General features: G+C 33.8%; 1 protein-coding gene across 2 annotated transcripts; it reads right to left on the bottom strand.

The window, feature by feature from the left end:
• LOC134532915 (dynamin-1-like protein) lies at nucleotides 1-25,362 on the bottom strand. 2 transcript variants are annotated; one of them, XM_063369964.1, is made up of 13 exons: nucleotides 24,892-25,362; nucleotides 21,423-21,567; nucleotides 19,622-19,830; nucleotides 15,859-16,069; nucleotides 12,352-12,452; nucleotides 11,127-11,273; nucleotides 8,688-8,851; nucleotides 8,093-8,243; nucleotides 7,413-7,628; nucleotides 5,333-5,515; nucleotides 3,129-3,357; nucleotides 2,199-2,410; nucleotides 1-732 (listed from the first exon to the last, which is right to left on the bottom strand). In XM_063369964.1, exons 1-13 carry the CDS (start codon nucleotides 24,991-24,993, stop codon nucleotides 676-678), a joined length of 2,127 nt encoding a protein of 708 aa, XP_063226034.1. In that variant the 5' UTR covers nucleotides 24,994-25,362; the 3' UTR covers nucleotides 1-675. The 2 variants fall into 2 exon arrangements, with proteins under 2 accessions (XP_063226034.1, XP_063226035.1); XM_063369965.1 differs by having other exon boundaries at nucleotides 3,129-3,297; nucleotides 24,892-25,147.
• Between the last annotated feature and the right edge of the window lie 1,807 nt (nucleotides 25,363-27,169).

The following is a 27,169-nucleotide window of genomic DNA, read 5'->3' as shown; positions in this document are numbered from 1 at the left end:
TAAAGAACAGAACTGCATATTATTTTTGCCAACACAGAACTACAATAAATATTGTGCACATTCTTGGTTTGCTGCTTTATTTTTAGAAAGACGTCACTACCACTCTGGTTGCTAGGCTTAAAAACATGTGGCAATGGGCTGTAGCAGCAACTTAGCACTAACAATAATTTTTTCACTTGGAAATATTGTAGTAAATACATTGACACAAATTTTTTTTTCACATACAATTTGAGAATGAACATTGCCAAAAATATATATATACATCCACTTAAATTTACATTGAATGGGTGTTTGCTAGGACACAAAAGTCACCTGTCTCCTAGAAAGTAATGAATTGTGAAATTAAAAATTTCCTATCAAAAATTTTACTTGACATTTCAATAAACTGTTACTTGCAACACATTATAATTATTTTTAAAAAAAAAAATGAAATTACATTAAAAATATCATATTCTCAACAGAAAATTTTCTAGAAACACTGGCAAGTCAAATATTGCGACGAACACCACTGGCACGTAAGTACAAATACAAAATTCTAATACTTTTTCTGACAACTGTTGACAATGGTGAGTTTGAAGCAGAGGTAGTGAAGCTATCTTCACAAAAACCTGTTTACAGCACTCCGGGAGAGCCAGTTTTCCTATTCTTCCAGCTTGCTTCCACCTATCGTTCTTTTCACCACATGTGTGTTTCTCTAATCTCACTAATTATGTGATTGGCACGCTGCAAAGCCTAAAAAGAGACCAAATACATGGTATCAAAAACAAACAGTTAATTCAGAGAATACGTTCGGAGGGGGGGGGGGGGGGGGGATTATTGCATGAAACAATTTGGAAATTGAAAACATATCTTGAACATGACAAAATTTCTATCACTACCCATTATGTCAGCCACTGATAGTGAATTTTGAAGTCTATGCGTCAAACTCTGATACATTTGCCGATGTAAGCCAAGAAGTCTGTTGAAGGATGTTCTGTCTAGGATATCTCTTAGCACTAATATCTGGTGAATCAGTTCAATACTCACATCGATAACTTGACGAAGAGCAAGAATGACTGTATAAGTATTTCTGAAATAATATTTTATCTTCCATAGTTTTAACATTTATCAGTCTTTATTTCACCAATTATGAAGTATATTTCTTATGATTGATGATTTATTATCGGAGAAAGCTTTTTTCACATCTATTCACGATCACGGCTGCTAGCCCGGCTGCTAGGCTCGGCTCGGCTAGGCTAGGCTCGCCTCGGCTAGGCTAGGCTCGCCTGACGCGACGGAAAATGTACCGGTGTAAAACGTTCGTATAAACCTTTAACCACCATTTTCGCGAAAACTAAGGCACATTGGACAAAACCCTTTTAGCTTAGTACTCTGGGGGCCTCCCTCCACAACATATATAAGACCCATTAAAATCCGTTTGTACCATACTTGGTGGTCCCCTTGTTAGTGTTATTTTCTCAGCATCAATCACAAGGTTCAAATTTAATTCCAAGACATATTATAGCCTGAATGTAATAATACTGTTTTTAAAGAGTACTTAAAATAAAATTTTAACCGTCAATAAATGATCACTGCAATAACAGCAAACCTGAGCACAGTAAGTATCAAGTAGCACTTTTGGTAGAATCCAATGTGGTAAATTCTGAAAAATGTTTGTAGTTGATGACCAAATTCATATTCTTCTGTCCAATCAGGTTCGAATTTAACAAGTTTTACTGAACATAAATACTGTTGACTCATGGCATTAAGGTTATGTCTCCTTTACTGTTGATTCTCACCCACATTTATGTTTGCTTTAATCACGATTGTTTTCAACAAGTTAAATATCGGGATAAAAGCACCATTTGCAGCTTGTAAAAAAAAGAGGTAAAGGTTTGTTTATTTTTTTACAGTCCATAAATTGACCACAAATGGTTAGAAGACAAATTTCGTAAAGAGGCACTACATAAAATAATTTTTTTAACATACATGGAAACAATTTCCTGAGCATGCCTGGATGGTCTAAAAATTTCACTGTATCTTTTCTTAAGTCAGACAAAGGCGGTAGCAGAAATTGCAGTTTGGGGAAAGAATTAATTTTAATATCACGGCACTGTAACGGTATAAAGGACCTTATTACTAACATAGTTAAACTAGGATACCAGGCGTGATATTTTGTAAAGATAGTGCATGTTCTCAACTTGCAACCCAATACTAACCTTGAGCATGTCGGCAGCTTCCTTTCGACGCTGGGCAATGTGCTCCGATTCGTTCAAGAGTTCTTCCGCTTGATCAGACTTGTAGAGGTGCGTCACCAACTCTGACTGCAGGTTGTCCTTCACAAAATTGACTAGAAAATGCATGACTGCCTTTGGTACACTGTCTTGAATCGACTTTCGCACAATGTAGAAGTAGGATTTGATGAGGCGTTCTGAAATGTAAGCACAAAATGCCATGTAGAAAATCTGTTCATTGGATATCTCAAGTGATTATTATATAAGCAAACATACCTAGTAATGCTCTCTCCTAAAATTGCATAACAAACATAATGTTATTTTAAATCTAAATTAAACACACAAAAAATTCTATAAAAATTAAGAACTAATAAAAATATATCCCAAAATCCAACTTGTGTACTACGTAATTCCAATATTTTATTAATATTATTTTCACATATGAGAAGATAACATAAATACTGTTCAAAAATAATTAAAGTATTAGTTAATTAACTGTGGGTTATGAAACTATATATTAAAATATTAATTGGCTTTGAAATGTAAAATGGTAAAATCATTAAATAGTGTTAATTTTAAACATTATTGAAATCAAACAGCCATTAGGTACACAATAGAAATCATATTTTTTTTCCTTCATACTGACTTAAGAATGAAAATTTTTTCATGAATGATTGATAAGAATATATAATAAAGCGAGAACGAAAAAAGTGGGTCGTTTATAAATTTTCCACCAGTATTTGCATTTAATTTAGAAAATAAATACAAATTTCGTGCGAGGCTAGCTGCCAACGCATCTAATATACCGTAAACAAATAATCTGACCTCTGATCGCTGGCTTATCACTCGCCAGTATTATTTACATGAACGCATGTAAGTTAATGTAAAAGGGGGGGGGGGGGGGGGAGAACTCACCGATGACGTCGCAATCGCGCTGCTCGGTGTCGGACAGCTTCCGGCTGGTCTGCATGGGCACCTCGGGCAGCAGGTTGACTGGCTTCTGCGGGCTCAGGACCCCCTTCACGTCCAGCTGGTGGCTCACGGAGGCGGCGTCCGCCGCCCCGTTCTCCGCTCCCCTGGAGCCCTGGGACGGCAAGATGTTGGAGAGCCAGCCCGAGGGCGCGGGCGCCTGGTCCAATGCCATCTGAGCACGACATCCCGCCACACAGCAAAGCTCCGCTTAGCTTGTTTCATGTTTAACAGGAGACCAAAGTTTTATATAAAAAAAATTACGAGATTTACAAAGAATTTTAACCGATTTGCTAGTGTACCTACTACAGGAGTACTGAATTTTTTTTTTTTAATTTTGCATGATAAGGCACATTGGCGTTTGCCTGAGACACACTTAGAGACTTTTCTCGTCCGGACCTCTCCCAACCCAACGCACTTAAATTAAGTTATATTAGGGGAAAATAAATATATATATATTTTTTTGATGCTTTAATTTATTTGTACTGCTTCTGATTATTATTTTGTGCCTTCCTATATCAAATCAGAACTTTTTAATAACAAATATTAGCTATTTACCTACGCACCATACTAAATACAGATGCTAACAACATTATTTTGAAATGCACACTGCATTAGTAGTTTTTAAAACAGCTGCATGAAAGAAAGGTTTAATAAAGAAACATATCTACATAACTGTTGCCATCTTGACGGTATGAATAGTCAATACATTTTTTAATTACCAGCAAACAACTTGTACTATCTGCAAAAGTATACCGGACACATCTTTTGTTGTCATGTTTGCATTGAAAAACCTATGTAAACCTTTATGTCTTATTTGCCACATACTCTGAACTCTAATTTACAATAGAGAATGCAAAATGGTACACACACAAATGTCAAATTTATACACATCTATGCAATAAAAATTATGTTTATTGATTAAGTCATTACAATTTTTATTAAAACAAGTCTCTGAAGAATGTGTTTATTGAAACTTGCTCTTTGAAAAAATTTTGAAATTTCTGTGGATTTTAATGGTGTCCTACATTAGCCTATTATAGCATTTAACATATTTAATATATACATTAATTGCAATTTTTATATAGCTTTAGTGATCAAGTTAAAAATAATATGTAGAAACAACCAAACTATATTAACATTCAGGTCTGCCACCCTTTTCAAAAACTGCACCTTCAGCACTAGAGTAATAGTAATAAAATTAACTAAAAAGCATTTTATTTTTAAACTAGCTAATGCCCAGCATGCATTGATATGCCTCTTTCAATTTTTTTTAAGTAGGTACACAGATACAAAGAGCACACACACACACATCCCTCTCTCTATTTATACACCTGTATATCTCCCTCTCTCAATCTCTCTATATATCTTCCTATCTATATATTTATTTTTACAAAACAGAGGATGAACACACAAACATTCATTTATACAATTATTACCTATCTATATTTTTAACTATCTTATATAAAAAAACGTTTGTATTAGAATGTTATGTTTGAGTCAAAATTTCAAAGAAATTGGTACAGAACTTTGGGAGATTGAAGATTTTGAATGAACAGACATTTACATTTTTAATTACATATATTGATTTATTTTTATGGTGTAAATTTATAAAAATATAAGATGACATGGTTGGGAATTTCATGTCAAGCATGGACATGTGTGCCATAGTTTTGAGTAAGTTTAGTTAGATGTAAATGTTTAAAAATAGGTGTGAAAGCAGCTAGCAAAAATAATACCAGCCGTTAAAAAAAATCCACAACATGTTGCACGAGTGACCTTTAAAACCTGCGCAGAGGATACCAAGAACACAAACCATAAAAATTTGGATGCTTAAGTAGTTGCGATCAGAAAAAAATATACTTATACTGAATAGAATTTCATCAAAAGCAGTCTAATAAAACTTACCTGCATATCAGAAAGTGGCTTGAGGAAAGAGAAGAAAAACAAGGATTAAAAATTTAAGATAGAGATTAAACATCTCGAACATCTTTATATGAATAGGTAAGTTAATAAGTTGATGTAAATAAATTTATTTAAATGTTTCAATTTTTGAAAGTCTAAATCTATGTAATAAAATTTGACCCTACCAAAGCAAAGCAAACTAATAAACCAGAACGACTTAAGAAAATCTTATTTTTTTTCTTTACCTTTGGTCCATCACCATCTGATCCTGGGTGTGCAGTATGGCGTTTTGGCATAATGACTGGCCGGTTTAGTCTGTCCTCTCTCTCAGCGGACTTCAGGAGAGATGTCACAACTGTAGCATCTTTATGAAAGTCTGGATGTTTTGTGTTAATGTACGCCAATTCTATCGCAACCAGATTTTCAACCTGAACACAAAAATTACCCACAATAAATAAATATGTACCGCGGCACTGACAGCATCATTGGCCCAGCTAATAAAATTATGTAAAATATTGAGATGGTTCATACTGTCATCAACAACTACACTTTCATCCTTTAGCAAAAGTATTCCAGCCCGAAGGCTAGTTCAATCGAAATCAATTCTGGAATCAGTGTGCGTTAAAATGAGTCTCTGGTGGCCTCTGCCTGACTCAAACAATGCTGAGAACTGACACAGATTTAAACAAGCACCCGAGTACTACATCTTGAGCTGAGGCAAGGATATGCAAGACAAGGATACCATTCCACCACTAACTATAGCACGTCTCATCCTTAGTTTGCATGTGCATGTAAATGGGCATTTACGCTCTCTCTTTCCAATGCATAATACCTGCTATTGGCACTGTCCTTGTTTCAGCGGGCTCTGTTGCCAGATACATATATGTCATGGGGCACAAAAGGTTTACACATAATTTTTATTTGAAGTAAGTTGCTTCAACTCAAATTTTAAGTAAATTTTCAACTTATTTGATAAAATATTTGATTGCTTATTGCAGTGACTATGAATATTTAAGTGACAGATTGATTAATTAATATATATTTCACACTATATTATTGATAAATAATTGGTAATAAGAAACTAACCCATTCGACACTAGAGGAAGGTATATCTTCCTGGGCAATTATGTGAACTACTTGATAATATTTTTTTTGAGTGAAAATTATGTTTTAAGTATTGTGTTATTGGTATTCATCATTAAGAGGTAGTTCAATATTTTAATAAAACTATTCTGATTGAGAAACTTTCAATTGGAGTCAGTTAAAATAATTGATGGTTACTATACTTATTACTAAATTTGAATATATAGTTTGATAAACTAAATTTCTGCCATTTTCGAGCTTTTAAACATCATCAGAGTTACTCACTTTAATCATATTATCTTACAAAACTCTTTCTTGATACTTAAACATTAAATTATGATAACTCTAATCAAATATATACTAATAGAATTTGTTCATGATCAACATTAGTGCCGGTTAGCAAAGTTAGTAAATGTATTAAAAATCTACACACACAATACATACATGAAATTTTTAGTTGGCGATGATTTTAGGGTCTATGGACCATGAAACAAAAAATATATACATATTTTTTGAAAGTCATACCATAGCAATACTGTCAAGTATATCTTTCCTGGAGAAAATTTTTAATGAGTTGAAATCATAATTTCCTTTACATAAATTCAATAGAACACTAGTATGTATTTAAAACAAAACAAAAATTTAATTTTGATTGTAAGTTGTACTGACGAGGTTATTGGATATTAACTATCACCATACAATTCAATAAAATGGACAGGTTATCTGCAATAGCTAATACTTATACGTAGTAAGGAACCATCTCAGCTCGATGGCCAAGAGTGGTTTCAGAAACGACGTATAGCTGGAACCAATCTGGACTGGCAGAGATTCAAACCATGGTCCTCCAGAATCAGAGTAGTTAAAGCTTTTGCGCCACCTTGCTTAGTGAGTCCCCTCCAAAATGCCTGGGTAGAAGATTGCCAAGCTCAAATCTCACAGAATTTGAATACTCTGGTCATAGAAGCCACTCATAAGTGTGATTGGTCACCATAGGCACTAAACAATAATGACCTCCTGTGATCTACAATCTGGACAGCCAATCATTAGTCACTAGTCACTATTGTCTAGTGAAGCTTCCTGGAATCACCATACAAAAGCCTTCAGTGTTGTAACCCAGAGGAAGCTTCATAAAATATACAGCGAAACATTGGTTGCTTCTAGTTCGACCCATTTTAGAATTTAAAATAATATATCAGACAAGCAATAAACAATAAATCACACACCAAAACACTGAGAACTTACCATAGAGTTAGTAGTAGGCAAGCGCTTCCTCAGCAAGTGGGTTACAACATCTATTATCCTTTCGTGCAGTTTAGGGAAACGAAGCATTTCCTGCTGAACCTCAGTGCCGCAATGCTGGATAATACGCTGCATTTCCTCATGAACCAGCTCGACACACCTCAGCGATGGTTCCTCTAAGCGGCGGATTTGTCTTTTTACTAGTAATTCAAATGACACCTAAAACAAAGCCAACATTTATAGTTTCAAGTTACCAGAAACATTATTGACACAAAATCTCTCTCTCATCCAGAAAACAACAAAAATTAAATGACTACTAACAGTTAAAATACCCAAAACATACAAACAAAAAACATGGTGTAAAGTACTTAAAAAATTTCAATTATAGCCAAATAATTTTTATATCATTAAATTTTCCTGACAAATTATGTAACAAAATATTTTATTTTAAAAATGCAGCTTGCATCACAAACAAAATTACAATATTATGATAAAATTATCATCTAACACACTGAATACATCTTTCATAAAAATAAAACAAATACATTAAGGTCTTTCATTTTTAAAATGAACTAGAGCTAAACATAAAAACATAAAATGTTGTATCTACATCACAGCACATCTGGAATACACAAAACAGCTTTAGCCAAGCAGCACCCCTAAATGTGAAAACCAGCATTCACCTCAGGTACGAACAGCGCTGGTCTCGGTCCAGTAGCATTACGAATTGCTGTCAGAATATCGAGCTTCGTGAGGCCAGACAAGGGGTGGATCGAGTCTAAGGCACAGCCGAATGTCTCATGGAAAATGTAACAAATGCGAGCACCACCACAGCTGAAACACACAAAGATGCCAAGATGAACTGATAATAATTGTTTGGTCAAATAATGCATAGTCATGATTACGTAAACAGTGAGAGACAAAAATAAGTAGACATTTAAGCTACAGCCGCAAAAATAAACACGCACAATTATTTACATATGATAATGAATAAAAACTTATGTACATAACTATAAATAAAATATTATATAACTTTTGTAATTACTATATAATATTACAAAAATACATTTAAAAAAATGTTAAGGGTGTAGTAGTGCAGAAACAGGTAACCTCTCTTCAATCAAAACATTTTTTTGCTTCCAATTACCTTACAAAAAAATTTTTTATGTCCCTGCAGTGCTATGATAATGTGTTTTCCATAAAGAATTAAACAAAATCAATAACCGTGTACAGAATTCCTAACGAAGACAAGATTTAATTGTTAAATTTAGTACATACAGTTCTGTTGTTTCAATATTTTTAGCAGTCCCTTCAATAGTAGAGCAATAAGACGATGCAAATTTGGTGATGATCTGTAGAAGAGTTTGGCTCTTGTCTGAAACTTCTTCTCCATAGGAATTCAACAAGGACTGGAACTGGGACACCATCACATTCACACGAGTCTGAAACAAAATTATGACTGCAAGTTTGAATGTGTCATTTTCTTTCACTATATGTTGAACCAACAGCATTAATTAAACACAACCAACAATTACAAACTCACAACTATATCTTTAAAAAATCTATGTGTGTGTTCTTTCAGTAATCACCAGAGATGTGTGACATCTAACCTCGTTAACAAGCTAATTCTGTGTTCTAATGTTGTCAATTCACTTATAATACGAAACTCGGACACAAAATTTAACATAGAATTCTTTATAATAATATAGAGTGTGATAAATATATATGCAAATTGTGTGCTCAACTACATTTCTTGATGTAGTTTCCACACCCACCACTAGAATTCACTACTGGAGCAGCTAAGTCACTATTGAATCATTTGATTTGCAGACCAAAGTTTTAAATAAGGTATACAATGAAACGGCTCCGATAATAGTAAAAACGGCTTGAAAAAAATACTAAACCTGATTTTCGACACAGAACTTTGTTAAACATCCTGTTAAAATTCTTTAAACAGGTAATACTATAAAGTTTACCTTTGGCTTTGTGAACTTCAGTTCATGTGCAATATGCCACAGATGGCAGCACTGTGGTCACACATTTCCATTCCATTCGACATCCATTCCATTCACAAAACTACTCCTACCAAAAATGCTGTAAAGTGTAAACACAATGCTAAGATGTAACACAACAAAAAAAAAAAATCTGTAACATGCCTGTAACATTTTGAGATATCTCACAGATACACTGAAGACAAACATAAAACTAATTGGCAGGACTAAGAATATTAGCAAGACTATACATGAGGTGAGCACTGCATGCAGGGTAGGCACTACATACAAGGCAGGCACCATCTACTAAATGAGAAAAGACAGACACTACAAGACAAATTCACAACACAAACAACAAACTAATACATAAACACATAAAAGAAAAGACATATGTACCTACTCTGGTTAAGCCTAGTATTTTCAATTCAGTTTGAAATTGTAACAGCTATTAACAAAGTTAATATAAATATACTCTGCTTTCTGACAAGAAAACTAATTTTGGTTGATAGATTTATTTATTTTTATTTTTATATATATATATGAGTAATTTTCTTTTAGTATTTTCAATTTTGTCACTGTTTGATTTGTTATAGTAATTTCAAATCATCATCAAATTATATTATAATTGTGATCTTACTAAAGCTATATAAAAATTAAAAATGGAATAAATATTAAGAGCATAAATATTAATGTATTTAATTAACGATAAGGTTTCAAAGATTTATTTACAGATTTTGAAGAATTTCATAATCATTACCTCCGAGAAAAACCATCACATTTTGATTATATCAATAAACATGCACAACCCCACACATCAAAATTGGTTAAGTGTTTAAGAGGTTGATAAACTTCATCTAAAACAAACTCTTTGTTGGAAACTTTTTATATCACTTTTGTTAGTAAAAAGTTGTCATGTTTACTGAATTTAGTGCACAAATTCTTTTCTTATTTTTAAAGTTGACACTAAAAACTGACCTTCAGGTACAAGATTTTTCACCCGCAACAACATGTAGTTTAATTACTTAATCTAAAAAAATGTCCCCATCCAAATAGTGGTAGGCTGATACTATACCCAGTACTGAAACACAGCATTACTGCATTTACCACCATACACGTAATCGTAACCTCCTTTCAGACAGCTGATCAAATTGAGTTAACAGATTTTGTTTAGAATGTTACAAGAACAGGAATATTATTTGGTTCCACTAAATAATTTTTTTTGGTTATTTCGTTATTTGTTATACTATTTTATATATTTCTAGAACGATACTGTAATGTCATTATGTTGGTTACTATGCACATCAACGAAGACATTTTTTTTTGTCACAATCAGGGTCACGTTGACCGATATATTAATACCTTTATTTTAAATTTTTAAAAATGTGAAGATATTCATGGTTATTATTATTCAAAATATTATTTTTAGTACAAAAGTGAGTACATGCTAATTACTACTATAATGCATTTTTTTTCTTCAAATATAATTCAAATAAGTGAAAGGAAAAAACTTTGGAGTTATGAAGTTAACTCTTCCAGTCAACCTCAACCAAAGGTACATGTTCTTGATTCCACTTACACTTTCACAAAACGTTTGAACATTTATAATATTCAGCATCTATAAGATTTGAGTCCTGATTTTCAATGATTCACAAATAAAATCCCACAATAAGTACTTGTCACACTATACTATAGCACATTGCTAAATCATATAATTGCTGATCCGTACCTTGAGATCTGGAAGGCAGTCTCGAATGTGATGCATCAGAAGCCTGTTCAGAGTTTTGGCAAGGTAAGGAGTGCCGTTCCGATTGGCAAGTGTAGGGTATTTTCGCTGCAGGAAAGTGGCTTCGTCTTTCAGAGCATCAGAAATGGTCTGGAAATACAAGAAAACTTGGATATAGAAACTGAATACAGAGGAATTCATAATTTATTACTGTTAACTGATTTAAATTAACCAGCAACCACAAAACTTTATGAAGAGTGCACATTTTACAACATTGCAACTAGGTGTATGTACATTTGTGATTGTTCTTGCTTCATTCAAACTACGTACATGACTTTGTTTTTAGTATCTTTTAAGAATATAATATGTTATTAAGTTGAACTTATTTATAACTAGCTGACGTACCCATGCTTCACTACGGAAGTCTACAGGCAGAACACACACGTACTGCTCATTACATGGTCTCACACGACTGCAGTAAAGAGAGGAATACTAAAATATAAGAGTGAAATATGCTGCAAATATAATTTCACTATTGTTACAAACATGACGACAAAATACCTGCAAAGAGTCTCACAATTGTTTCTCTACATAATTTTCTCACTGAATAGCGAGGGTCCAAAATTGCTAAGAAATTTAATAATTAAAAAAATTGCTTTGAGGTGCACACAGACCCCATCTGGAGGATCTATTTACAGAAATTACAATTATATGCTTTAAAGCCTTTCTAAACACAGTAAATTAATGACAGACTCTCACTTTTATTATTATAGATAGAGAAAACATAGTGTCTGTTGAGTAACTTTTATTAATTCACTTGATAAGTGTATCTATACATTCATTATTTGTATCTTAGTTGATCCCGATAATTGAAGGTTTACTGTATGTACTTTGGATGGACACTTCAAAAATCACCTAATGTAATCCATTAATCACATCAGTGCTATAAGAAATCACTAACAGTATCCATGTTTGACAGAGCTACAACAGCTTGCCTTAATGGAGCGAAGATGGTGGAAACACATTCCGTAGGAGCTGGGTTTACGTTTTGATTCTGGTCTGGCCATCTGATCTGGGTTTCCCACAAATCCCCAAAATCACTCCAAGGATTGTACCCTACACTATGTTATGGCCAATTCCTTCCCTGGCTTCTATAGTTGAGTGTTAACTGTCTCTAGTTACTTTGCTGTTGATGAGATGTTAAATGTGAGTAAAAAAAATAGCTCACCTTGTTGTCTATGATATCTTGCTGTGATCTGTTCACAACACCTATGATTCCCAGCTTCACAGGAATCACTCTACCACACAGGATATCTATCGCATCAGTACCTGCAAAATAATTAAACAGTTTGCAGTTATCAGTTACAAAAAAAACTTTTCGTTTCCTGTGCCATCTACTGCAGACTGCCATTCCCAAAAGGGGCCGAACATTCGGTGTAAACGTACTAGAATAAACAACAGCCAGCATCTGATACTTTTAAATGCCAGATAAACAGTAACACACGTTACTTCCCTTTTACCAACAAGTACCTGCGGTGAACTGGAAGAAAGGGACAGAGAGGGAAGTGGGGAAAGAGATTTTTGATTACAGGCCCCTTCATTTTAGTTTTTGCTGGCAGGTAACACAATTTTCCCCAACCGTAGGTCGCACAGCAGTGCCGCTATGCCTACTGGGCTTTGTATGAAAAGTAGCCTAATCCGCACTACACTGTTTCCAGCTAACACTGACAATTCCCTAAAACAAATTCACTTTGAAATATAAAAGTTTCATTTTTAAGTAATCTTTACTCAAAAAAGCCTAAATTGTGTTCTGTATACTGCCCACTGCCCCAGCCTTTCACTTGTTTAGACAATAATGTGACATTGTCCACTCCCTTCTTTAATCCAGACGTGCCATGCCATGTCCCTGATGCATCGACCACTGTGCGTATTAATATTTAAATAGTGTGTCGCCAACCCCAGAAAAGTCTTTAAGGTCACAATCTTTCTAATAGTGGTGTACCGATGTGAATACCGATGAATCGTAATCGGCGATTATGGGTACTTTCCGATTAATCGTAATCGACGATTATCTTAACGATTACTTTGCCAATTATCTACGTCCCGACGTAATTAAGTAGGTTTTTACCGTGTAATATTTTGTTACACATTTTAGGACGAAATACGGTAATATTTGTATATATTACAAAATTCATCTAACTCCGTCATATCATGATTACAGATATTTCTTTAAGTTTAATAAATCTCATTGCCTCGAACAATAAAAAATACATTTTTCCTATACGTTTATTTACGTTTCGTCTTTTGTTCTGTCTTTTGTTTAGTGGCCTTGTACATTACCTATAGCCAGAGATGTAAAATAGATGGCACGCAATCAAAATACCACAAGCAGTTGGATTCTATGACAATCAATCTTTTCGAGTCGTAGTAGCAGTTCAAAATCGTGGTCCCGATACCGTCTAGAGTTTATCACTGCGTTTTACAAATTCATTATGGGCATCTTTGGTAACATTATCCGTTGTTGTGTTATTTATATGTGATGTGAAAAGAGAAAAAGTATTTATAATTTTATATATTCAGTTGACATAAATAAAATCACATGTGCTAGAATTGGTTTTAAGTGATTTTTATATAATTATAGTGAGATGGCGAGTAGGGAGAAAAAAAGTGAAGTGTGGAAACATGTTTCTATAAACTCAAGTGAACAAAATAAAGCAACATGTTTACATTGTTAAACGGTAATTTCTCGATGCAACCTTATGTGATAGTCGATAATAATGCTAGTTTTCCGCAACAAAAACTTACCCATTGTAAATTACAATTATTAGACTGTAGTTCAAGTTGTTTACAATAACAAATAAAAATAGAAGTTAATTTTATTTACACTTTGCAATGACTTAATAGTGTATTTTATATATTTTTATAGTGTTATTATAACTGTATTCTCAATTTTACCTAAATTCACATAGGAATAAAAATTTGTGTGTGCATTATTACACTTAAAAAAATTTGTTCATTATAATCGGTAACTGAATCGGTATCTGCCGATTATTGCTCTCATAATCGGTAATCGAATCGGTAAAGTCATATCGGTGCACCACCACTTTCTAAATAAAAACATGGTTAAACAGTTTCTGTATATAAAACTGAAATAATTTCAAACAACATGTATATTAATTCTAACATCTGAAGCTTCTGCCAAATAGCCAATAGTACGATTGAATCACAGTTAGGGGTCTGCGTGTCCTTAATAAATATATATATATTTTTATACTCATGAATAATTTGGTATTGAATTCAAAATTTCAAAACAAAATATTTTTTTAATCATTACATATAAATAACAGCAAGTTTGACTCATTCACAATACATTTAAATGAGAGGAGTGAAACACGTATTAAAACGATTTATCGAGAAATTGAATTTGTTTTCCGCAACAAGCTTAATATATGTAACAAATTACGTAATCTGTGATCATAACTAAAAATTCTACATTTTTGTTTACTTGATCATTTGGATCATTAATACAATTTCCAAACTTAAGATTTTACTGGTTTAAGAAAATGCATTGCCACTTTATTATAGTTCCACATAAAATTTCTCTCTTTTCCATTTTACTGTATTTTTCATCAATTTTTCTTGGGCTCCTGTAAGTGTGAATGAAGTGTTTCAACATACCTTGTAGAATTGTAATATACATGCTTTTTCTACTAAGAAAAGTGTTAATAAGAATGGGTTAGGTTGCCAGTATATTTTTATTCTGAATTTATAATTATTTAATAATCATGTTTCTTCTGTTATCCTTTCAACATTGATTTGTTACGCTGCCAGGCGAGGGCGCGTTCGGCAGCTCGCGGGTTTTCACCAGGTGCGGCCGTGTTTGAGGCCGCACAGATTTCGGGTATTTCCAGTAAAAGGTTGCTGAAGAACTTAAGCTACGTTTGTTTCCGTTAATTTTCACCGCCCGAGCTGCGAGCATTTCTTCGACAAGCGGATATATGTGTTGAACGAGTGAGCAACCTATTTTGAAAGTGACTGGATTCGTCTGTGCATTCTATTTGAAAAATAAAACTTTTTATTTTTCGTATATAACGAACTGTAACAACCTATGTTTAAATTTGTTTGGGAAAAAAAATATTTGATATTCATGAATAACTTGATCTTCGATTTGGATATTAAAAAAAATTGGTTGTCTGTAAAGTCTGTTTACGGACGATAGTTTAACGTGACGTCATTAAAAATCATTGATGAAATGATTGCATACTTTTATGAATAAAATTGAATCATTTTTATTGAATTATCACTATTTTGTATGGATACAAAGAAGGAGTGAAATGAAATCTACAATTTAATTGATAAATTTACTTTTATTTGCACACATTAATTCATATATGTTTATTACTTCAACGAAGAGATTATTTTAACTATAACTTTTATACATGTTTGCTATATAACTTCTTCCAATCTGTGTTATTCTGTTAAGGATAGGACGATGATAGGGAAAGTAGGAAATGAATGGGAGTGTTTCAAGTTTAATGTGCCTCGAAAAAGTCAAATCGATGGTTGTTCCAATCGAGTGGAAGAGATATATGCGGCACAAGCGTACAATGAGCGTAACGGGACAATGTGTGTTACGGGACACTTTTTCGTGCATGCAGCCGGCGTTCATCAATTTATTAGACGTCACGTCAAAAAAAAAGAAAGCCCCGAGCCACGAGCGGGACCACGTGCCAACCTGCGTCCATGAGGTCGAGCTTGGTGACGACGGCGAGGGTTCGCCTGCCGTCGGGGTCGCACTCCTTGGCTATCTTGAGGCTCTCGCTGGTCGCCATGTCCGTGTTGGCCGTCACCACCGCCAGGATGATGGAGTTGGGGTTGCTGATGTACTTGTGCACCAGCTCCTTGATCTGGTGCTCTATGTCCTCCGGCTGGTCGCCCACCGGCATCTGGGACACACACACTCTCTACGGCTCCAGACAACATTTTTATGAACTCTGTTGTTCATTCGTAAAGATAGCACCATTTTCAAAAAAAAAAAGAAAAAAATATGACACTAATTGTTTGATGATACTTACTTTACCAAAACTATGTCATTTTGACTGATACATGACACACTTTTACAATACAGTAAAATTTGTAATAAGCATGTCAAACTACTGAGAAAAATACAAATAAATCAGCAAGTATACATGCATTTAAAAATGTACCATTGTCGTAAAGTAAAAATTAGTTATGTACTAATAGATGCAACATAAAAAAGCAAAAAAAAAAAATTTCCAATTTATTTAGTAAAGTCATTTTGGTACTACCTCCATGCTAATAATTTACATTCATTGAATTTAATTCATTAAAAGATTTTTTGAAATGTCGCTTAAAACATTGTATTCTGTAAATAAAAAATTGGACTAAGAATATTAGAAATATATTATCTTCTTGTATTTCATTTAGAGCATCGTCTGATAATACTGTATTTTTGCTTTTAAGGAGATGGAACTGAAGGATGCCATCTTCGTTTCAACTGTTTTTGCCAACAAATATATCATTTAATTTTTTTTTTTTTTTAATTGGCTTGATTTGAAAATATCACCTAATTTAATTAAATGCTTTGGGATTATTAATGACTGACTGCTGCAAATGGTTTCTCCTGTGAAATAATTGGCATTTAGTATTGAACTGTTTTTTTTTTGTTTTTTTTTTTTTTTCAGAATGACAACTTATATATTTTAAATAAATAATATTAAAAATTGTATACAAAATAATATAAATAATGTAAACAAGTAGCGTAGTGTACTGCAACATGTTTGTTTTGACAGTTTAATTATTTATTATTATTTACGATTTATTTTATTTTTGTTCGCTCTATGTATAATATCATTTATTTTCAGAAACGGCAATATTTGGTTATGTATGTCTATGGAAAAGTGATTCTTTGGATTTTTACCGGACTATTTGAACGAGGTATTGTTGATACCCCTCTAAGGACTAATGGACTTGAAAACTGTAAACGGTAAAATTAACGCCGTAATTTTATAATGTAAATTATAATTTTAATATTTATTTATTTAAATTTTAAGTGAAATTTTGTTATCCGCGCAATTGTTGCGTTCGGAGTTTACGTTTTCGGTAAGAAATTATGTGACTGAAACGGTCCTTTTGGCCAATCACGGGCCACCATTTAAAAGTGAGTCTTACTGGTTATTTTGAAGAAACTAGTAAGAAAGAGAGTTCTACAATGGCCAGCTGAATGAGCGGCAACTTCGTGACGTCGGCGATTTTAAATCCTGAAAATTAGCTATCTAGCATCAGGCATCCCGGATAGTGGATGATAATTATGAACCATTAGGGAGTTCAGAACATTTAAATAGGATTTATCTAAAAAGATAAATATTATAGGAGTGATTAACGTGAGTAACAAAAGTGCCCAGATTTTTTGTGCCCTAATCTTATGCACGAATCACGAAACTCCCGTTTTTACGTCACATCGTCGCCGAAACTTATTATAAACATTGATTTCATGAATTAAATTGACTTTATAGATGATTTAGATAATACTTGGAGATAAATTTTACGAATTTACACATTAATTAACAGACTCAGTGGTCCTATAGATGAGAGGCTCTGAGCTCTGCCGATGAACTGTTTGAACCTAACTAGCCGAGGTAAATTGATTTAAGTTCCCTAAAAACATTAATTAAAAACTGTGTAGTGTCAACGAACCCAAATTAAGACTTTTGAAAATATTTAAATGTGCGCAACATAACTCCTGGTAATTGAAATTTTATTGAATTACTATGATGTCACCGTTAAGTTAGGTTGTTGTTTTGGATATGAATAATAATTAAATATATTAATAAGATTGAAATTTTGAAATAGTTTTACCTTGGAATAAAATAATTCTATATTTAATATTCAAAGTGTTGTGTTGTGTCATTTGTGATTACACCTACTCCAGTGTATATTTATGTATGTTCCAAATCAATCAAGTAACACCTAATTGTGACTTACCTTATATCCACATTACCAGTGAAGAGCCACACAATCAAGAAATCTAATTTATTACACAGTTTTATTCAGCCCAACGTTTTAGTGTGTGTGTGGGGCCTATTTAGTACAAAATAAAGCTTCAAAAGTTCCCCCACAGTAGTATCAATCTGGCAACAGTGGATGCCATACACTCTGTACTGCGAACAAGGCATGAGACACAACATACCTCACACCATCTACTCACACCTCTCTCATACTTTTAACATCAACTGTCGGAAAAATCACCACCCATGTAAGAATGAAAAGATGTTTTAATTAGGGCTTGAAATCTAGATGAAATGGGGGGAAGGGGGGGAATGAGATGATAATGGAGCATTGATGAAATTAATGGATGGGGAAAAAAGAGAACCTGAAACGAAACCGGTGCAAAAATCATACTCTGAAGCTCTTTTTGTAAATACTTTGCCATCTCTGATATGTTTAAAAGGTTATATTTCCCCACGTTACCACGGGATCGACCCCGCTAAGGATGTGACCACCGCAGCCAGCTTATCAATCAGAATGACACTACTCTTTCACACTCTGGTATATGCTCTGATGGATTAGCACATAAAATTAAAAAAAATATATATATATAGTTTTTCGACTTGAAGTCTTATAAGAAGGTTGTACATTTGAAATTAATGGATATTAAGATTGGTTTGTTTCCAGTTGCAAAAATTAGAGTAAGATTTTAGCATGACAGCTCCCTGCTCAATGCATGACTATTAGCACTCAGCTCATGACAATAATATTTGAGTGTGTGGCAAAATGATAGTGAAAACAGATCTCTCGAAAAATGTTCATTTAATAAGTCCACATTTTCTCAACAAAATGCTACATTCATCAAAACCATCTTTACGTACTTGTATTTTGACCAATTGTGACCCAGACAGTAAAATAAAAACATTAAAATGTTTTCTACTTGACGATCTAGTTTATTCATCACTGGTACGAAAAATCACATTTTTGTAATATAGTGTAGAGTAATTTATGATACTAACTGTCCTATATTGTTATGTTTCTAGTTAGGAGATGTTATCAGTTTTGGTAGCATGTTTGTAGTCTGTTTTGTCAAAAAATATATGTTTATATACATAAACTTGCAAGCTTACAAAAATATGTTAATATATTTAACTAAAATAAATTTCAAACAAATAAATATCCAAAAGCCCTTACCAATTATTATTTAATACTTTCCAAATTTTTGAAGAAGAAAAAAATAAATACATATTTTTTGGAACTAAGGTTAGGTTAGGTTAGGTTAGGTTCAATGGTATGCTTCATTTTTATTTACAGAATCTTTTCAAAGCACTGCACTAGCTTCACCCGTCAATATTTTACTGCCTTTACATACATCAGGAAACAGTAATTTGATATAGTAGAAAATACACTTTTCTTATTAATTGAAAGATCCAAGTAAGTAATAAAACATTAAGGATACGTTAGCACGTATTATGTATTGAACAAATTACCTTTGTTATTCCTGGCAAGTCAACTAAAGTAAGATTGACCACATTAGCTGAGAAAATTTTTAAACTGATAGGTTCAGGACAAATTCCCTTATTGCGACCAGCCATTCTATCAGTTTCAGCTTCGATTTCAGATCGAATTTCATCAAAGTCAGTGAAAATCTTGCCTTTGGTATGTAGGAATTTACCCCATTCTCCCGTGTCCAGAGTTCCTGAAATCCAAATGAAATTATTTTATACAAACTCTATTCATTCTCATGACAAAATTAAAACAATAAAACATAATAAAAATAATTTCAAAATGTTTTTTTTTTTTTTTTAATTTATTTTATTCAAGTTGTAACATGTCTGCTTCAGCTGGACAGCCATAGGCATTAGGCACCATACATAAAAAACACAATAAACATTTTAAAAAAACTGTTGAACACATACGAAGACATAGTACGATTTAAATTGGTCACATTGTCAATTACAAAGACAAGGGACAACTACTACACAGTAAAACTATAATAATCAGAATCACTAGACAACAAACAATATTAGACATTACTAGGTACCATACTTGTCATTTTAATTTATTTTTTTCCAAAACCAGCATCTATAGTTTTTAATAGATACTCTATTACTACGAAATTAGCTTTTTTCATGCAACTAATTTTACTTAATATTTGCATTATAATGTTTGAAAACTAAATGTTCATATACCTACAAATAAAAAAAAAATCAAATATTTTGTTCATGCTTTTCTAACTTAGAACCACAAAACAATTCAAATGCGTATTGTACTTGAAAAAAAATGGTAAGGTAGAGAGCACTATGCTAGAAAACAGTAAGTCATGGATTTAATTACAGGCTATAGTAATCGACAAATCAACTGGATTAATTGGGTTGGGCTTGTATTTTGAAGTTATCTTGGAAGCAGGTAACATGATTGCATAACAGAGACATGGCAATATCATGAAGTCACAAAGACTAGTGCAGACAAGATAACCAGGAAATAACCACATGGATGAAATTAGCACTTGGGACGCACTGCCGTGGTTAACTTATGTTATAGTGACAGTAAATGTTACTATAAAATTTTTTTTTAAATACTAGATAAGGGTAAATAATACATTTTTTCCCCTAATTTAATTTAAATATAACTATAACTACATGATCTCATTAACATGTTATGAGTTATCTAGTTTTGTCTAGTAAGTATTGCCTAGAAATCATTTCCTGTAACTTTCCTTGTTTTATCTTTGTGTTATGTTTTTAGTGTACATACTATTCAAGGAACCCGGGGATATATGGGCACACATCCGCATGCAGAGCTTCAGAACCACACTATTTGAAAATTGCTCAAGATATCTGAGTGGGGTAACCATTTAAGAATACTGAAGGCAGATTATTAGTTTTGTTTCCATGTTTTGTATTTACACTATTTTTAGGATCGTAAAAACAGCTAAAACAAGTGCAGGTGCCTTAAGGCTTCTCAGTTGTTGGTAAGCATGTCAAAAATTCAAATTAATAAGAGTAAAAATAAATAAAAATAAGCATTCAAAATTAGAAGTATGTAGGTACTACACAATAATACATTTTTCTGAATTATTTTATTTATTTATCAAAGGCACCAGTAAGTAACTGGCCCCTTTACTCATTGTAGTTTGAGATGGACAGGTGGCAATTTCAAGCTAAATATTAAACATCATCTGATGTTGGCATTACTCTGGCATTCAAGCCGAAGACCACACTTGCATGCCAACATGAATATATAGATTTAGCCACTGAATTTTATTTAAGTGGAAGCAGATGGGAGTACCTTCCTCCGCTGAACGATGCTCTGAATCATCCTTGGGAGAATAGATGAGCTGCAAAACCAAGGGACGGCGTGTAACAATCCCGGTCCCTCTTGGAAGGAACGATCTGCCAACCAGGCTTTCGATGACCGAGCTCTTGCCAGAGCTCTGAAACAAACACGCAAGCTCACATACCAGACAACTTTGTAGCCACGCACATTACTGTATTCTTAAACAATGGCCATTTTTTGCACATTTAAAGGTACGGTAGTAGTAATACATTTAGGGCCCCGACTACCTGGGTATACATACCATACGGTATGCAGAGCTTTAGGGGATAAAAACACGCAATTTGAAAACTTCTCAAGATATCTGAGTGGGGTCTGTTTACTAAAAGCACTAAACATAGGCTGATGGTGGATGAGTACTCTGTTCCCATGTTTCTTTTTAAAACTGTATATTGAGAAGAGTAAAAAATGGCTAAAATGCTTGTTTTCAGAATATAATTATTAAGCATGAAACACTAGGCACAGATTTTTGAAAACACTCAATGGTCCTGCAATACACATTTATATTAATTTCTCCACCATAAAAAGTTATGGTTACAGCTCAAATATCACTGTTGCCCTATGCATGACGAGAAGACTGCGTGCCAGTTAACAGCCTTGCGCTTAGAAGAGATACCGCGCTCAAAGCACCAGCAAGTGTCGCACCTACCATCCCGCCTCACTAACACAAACACACCCCTGATGAGGCAGGCCCTTTAATACCGGATTAGCAACTTTGCCAGATTATCGAACATCAATATATGTAGTTTTAACTGAAATACCAAAGAAATGTTAATATATAGTACAAAGGTATTTAAAAAAATTTTTGTAACAAACTATTCTTTGGCAAAACAAAACACACACACGTGTTACTGTTCAAAAAAGTTTCTGATATCAAGTACTTACTTGATTTGACTTTAGTCTCCAAAAAGTTGTGCTCAATCAGTCAGGTCACAAAATATCCATTAATACTGTGCAGGAGCGAACAACTTATTGCTTGCAGTGACCTGGCTGCTTCTGCCCGTAGTTAAACATGGAAGGAAACTGTACTTACTATAGCCATTGCTTGAACTGAAGATAGCTAGAGAATGCATACAATTTTGCACACTGCAATTGTATGGAGCTTTCTTTGTTATTTGGCACTTTTTCCATCCATAAAAATTAAAAGATTATTTTATATCAATTTAAATTTAAGAGGAAAAACTAAAAACAAAATTATAGAAGAACTACAAAATAATTTACTGTTTCAAGATTCAAAACTATAATGAAATATCTCACTGTACAATGAAGTGTGACAGAATAATCACAAGGCAATAAATTTCACAAGTATTACTTGCGAAAGCCAATTCAGCCTGTAGAGTGGCCATGTTGCAGCTGCCATGAGTTCCGATAAATTTTGGATATACCTATGTACTACAGAACAAACGACTTGAAGGCAGCAGACTAAACTTCATTTTTTCCTTAGGCATACAAATATATTTTTGGTAAATATTTACTTGGGCGGTATTTCCGAAAAAAAATGTTAAAAATCCGAAAATACCTTTATTTTATGCTCTTCAACTTCCTCTTTTCATTAAAAGTGGCGGAGGTAAGAAATTCCAAATACGTTAGGAGATATAGAATTTTTAAATTTCATCATTAGAGTTGAGCGGTATTTGCAAAAAAAAATGTTAAAAATCCGAAAATACCTTTATGATATGCTCTTCAACTTCCTCTTTTCATTAAAAGCGGCGGAGATAAGAAATTCCAAATACTTTAGGAGATATCGAATTTTTTAATTTTGCAATACAAGACCTGTGGAACCATTCGAGCGGCGCCATTTTTGTTATTTTGCCGTGTGTTCGTGAGACGTGAATACGTGAATCGTGAATGCGTAATTAATAAAATGGTTGAATAGGTCAGGTCAGTTACATTATTAATACTTTCAAACTAAGCAGACATTAAAAATTATTTTGTGAATTAATTTTAATGGCTGTTTAGTTTTTAAATATTTATAATGTAACTGACCTGACCAAACAAACCCGGACAAAGGGTGAACAGTAAACTAAAAGGGTCGATTAGGTTAGGTCAGGTCAGTTACATTATAAATACTTTCAAACTAAGGTGATATTAAAAATAATGTGAATTAATTTTAATTATTCCTTAGTTTTAAATTATTTATAATGTAACTGACCTTACCTAACAAACCCGTAACAAAGGATGTACAGTAACAACTGAGGTAAATTTTTTTGTTACTAATTACTTGCGCAACAATATCAAAATAACAAATAAGACTTTAAAATTAGAAACGTTAAAAACTCACCTAAGTTGGAGGCGGTAATTAAACACCGTTTTAAACAATAATTGAACTAAATAATCACGTATTAGTTAATTTGAATTCTGGCCTATCACGAACAATCACGTGACATCATTATCCAATAAAAAAAAAAAATACTCGTACGTAAACAAGAAACAATGGTCCACGCACGCCACAGGAATGCGCTGGTTTTGTGCTGAAATTTAAAAATTCGATATCTCCTAAAGTATTTGGAATTTCTAATCTCCGCCGCTTTTAATGAAAAGAGGAAGTTGAAGAGCATATAATAAAGGTATTTTCGGATTTTTAACATTTTTTTTCGCAAATACCGCTCAACTACATATGAAGAAATTTAAAAATTCGATATCTCCTAAAGTATTTGGAATTTCTAATCTCCGCCGCTTTTAATGAAAAGAGGAAGTTGAAGAGCATTATATAAAGGTATTTTCGGATTTTTAAAAAATTTTTTCGGAAATATCGCCCAAGTAAATATTTACCATATTTTTGGTTTCCTTCTCTCAAACAGCTTCACTAATTCACATATGTAAATATTAAGTCAACAACACTGAGTGATTAGGCACAACTATAAGTTGGATTCCCATTTGGGATGATCCACATTTGAATACTGGTCCAATTTCCTAAACTAATCCACAGATATATTTTACTTGAAATAATGTCGGCAATAAGGCAAAAGCTCCAAAATATCCCTGATCATGTTGCTGCCACCATAATGTTTACTTGTTACTTTCCACAAGATAGGGGAGTTTCATGTCAGTGCAATACAGTTGGAGCCAAGTTTGTTTTCCACCCTAAGTATGCACAATCAAGGTGGAAAACCAATTAGGATAGAAAAAATCTTGGCCCAAGCCAAAACAATTTGACATTAAACATCACTGCCTTGACGCCATTTAAAAACTTAAGTAAAGAAAGGTATATAAATAAAAAAAAGTTTTTGGAGTTTTATTCGACTCTCCTTAATGATTGCCAACTTTTTAGGGGAGATACGAAAGTTTTTAGTACTTAAATATATAATTTTCAAAAAACAATTAGCGGAAACGCCACAAATATACAATATATCAAAATTCGGACCTGTATAGTATTTTTACAATATGAGCGCATTATTATATAATAATACTGCGAAAAACTAACCTGAGTTCCCAGCACAACTATCTCTGGAAGCTGTATTGCATCTGCACCAACAGTGTTGAATACATCCTGTAACTTATTAATCACTGGTATCAATGCTTCCATAATCAATGTTTATTCACGTAATTTACATTAATCCTTGTCATCTAAATTTATGGGAAAAATTCATTAACTTCTCACAGAATCAAAATTTCATAATACAAAAACATTTGATTTTCATTTATCTAGGTACTTTGCAAATAAAGAAAAACAAGTTGTCCAACGTATTAAAACAAAATTCAAAACTCAACTACCAGAAACAGAAAAAAGTTACAACCAATATAATTTACAATATAATTAAATCAAATACTTTTTTTCTTATTTAAAACAAAATAAATGAAAAGAAAAATAGGCGACGGAATAGCTTAAAAGTAATCTATATTTGTTATAAAAACGTTCAAACGATGCAAGTGCTAGTGAAAGTACAGCTGATATGAAATCAAAAAGACCGACACATTCCCAAAAAACAAAAGGCCAAATAGGTACTGTTTCTAATAAATGAAGATAAATTCCACTTTAATGTTATAATTTGGGACAAAACATTGAAGATATTTTTAACTATGCAACACTAGATCTTTTTGTATTCACACCCTGGCAATAAAATTCAGGTATTATATCAAGGGGGAAAAAAATTTTTAGGAGGAACTCATCATTGATTTCCATATTTAACATAACTTTGTAGTAATGAACCTGAGTACACGTTTTATATATTATGTTAATGTTTTGGATGGTATGCCAGGGCGAAAATTATAATAATATGCAGTGGCAGTGACTGTACACTAGTCCACAGGTAGACGACAAGTGGTTTCAGTATGTCATGTCGGCCTTGACCTCCACGTAACTAATTAATCTTTGTTCCTTCGAGACATGTTTCACATAATACATAATTTTTTTTATAGCTTTACGAAGATGTGTGAACGAAATATCATGAAATGTGGATTTACTGCAAGGCTCTCTAGCTTACCCTGCACAGGGCCACTTCTGGGCTTAATATGCAACCGAAATTACCAACGATGATTCATTAATGTGGTCTGTGTACTGCACTCACATGGTAGGTGAGTTAAAGGGGCCTTCCACCCGAGCGTCATACCAGCGATGGTATTAATTACTGCATAATCGTACTCCAGACTTTCATTACCTAGTGTTCTTTGCAATTGTATATTAAGTGTAATGGTTAAAAACGTCTCGAATCAAGAGATGCGGCCAACTATTAACATTTATCATGCCGCAATCAGTAAATTAATGTTCTGTGTATTATGCTCCGGGCATACATCTCGCCCTCAGCGAACCCCTTTATGGACTCTGTAAAGAAATGCTGAAACACTTTGCCATCGCAGACATTTCCGTCCACCCGTCGAAATAGTGTTCTGCCTTAAGTAATCTCGAAAGGCGATCCACAGTGTGCCGGGACGATCTACCGATCTCGTTCGAAACAGGCCATGCTTGGGAACAGCACCATAAAAAGGGTTGTTGAGATAATAAATTCAGTTCGTGAATATAATCTTCTTTCATTTAGTAAATAACATAAAATCCCGAATGGCTCACAACTCAGGAGTTTTAAGCTGAGCCCTCCCACCAACCGATTCGAGCCATGTGGCCAGGAACCAATCCCAAGAGAAATCTGCTTACTAATGCAAGTTTCACCTACCCCCCCTAAAGTTGACACTCTGGGCAATCAACCATTTTTGCATAAGCCAAGGCAGTCATGATGACATCAACCATCCACCTATGTATATTTGCAAAACTATGATTTTGATCAGTACCTATTTTTGAGAATGAAGCACACACCAAATTATCATTCCTATATATAAGGCTGTGAACTGGCGCGCAGTCTTCTCGTCATGCATAGGGCAACAGTGATATTTGAGCTGTAACCTGCCGTCGCCCGGGTTCTCGTGTTCGAGACTCGGCGGTGTTCCTAGCGGGAAGGCTGTTCTGTTGCGGGGAAACGTGTCCGGGAGGGCGCCAGGCTAACGCGGTGGTTAGCCACGAGGTGGGTCGTGAGGTCCGAAAGCCCCTGCGTGGCCCACTAGGAATGGCGGCGGTGGTGATAATGGTGTTAGGGATCCCTAATGCTTGTTGCCCCACTGGCCCTGCACAGCATAGGACGCTGATCCCTAACTAGATTGGTGAGGTTCAGGAATAACGTACACGGTTTTGCACTGTCGTTTACATGTCGCGCACAGAGTGTGCGGAGTGGACGTTTAATTACGATGGCAAATTACACTGCACTTACAATCAC

The sequence above is a fragment of the Bacillus rossius genome, chromosome 6 (assembly GCF_032445375.1).
Source record: "Bacillus rossius redtenbacheri isolate Brsri chromosome 6, Brsri_v3, whole genome shotgun sequence".
Lineage (NCBI taxonomy): Eukaryota > Metazoa > Arthropoda > Insecta > Phasmatodea > Bacillidae > Bacillus > Bacillus rossius.
This window is presented reverse-complemented; position numbering and strand designations above follow the sequence as displayed.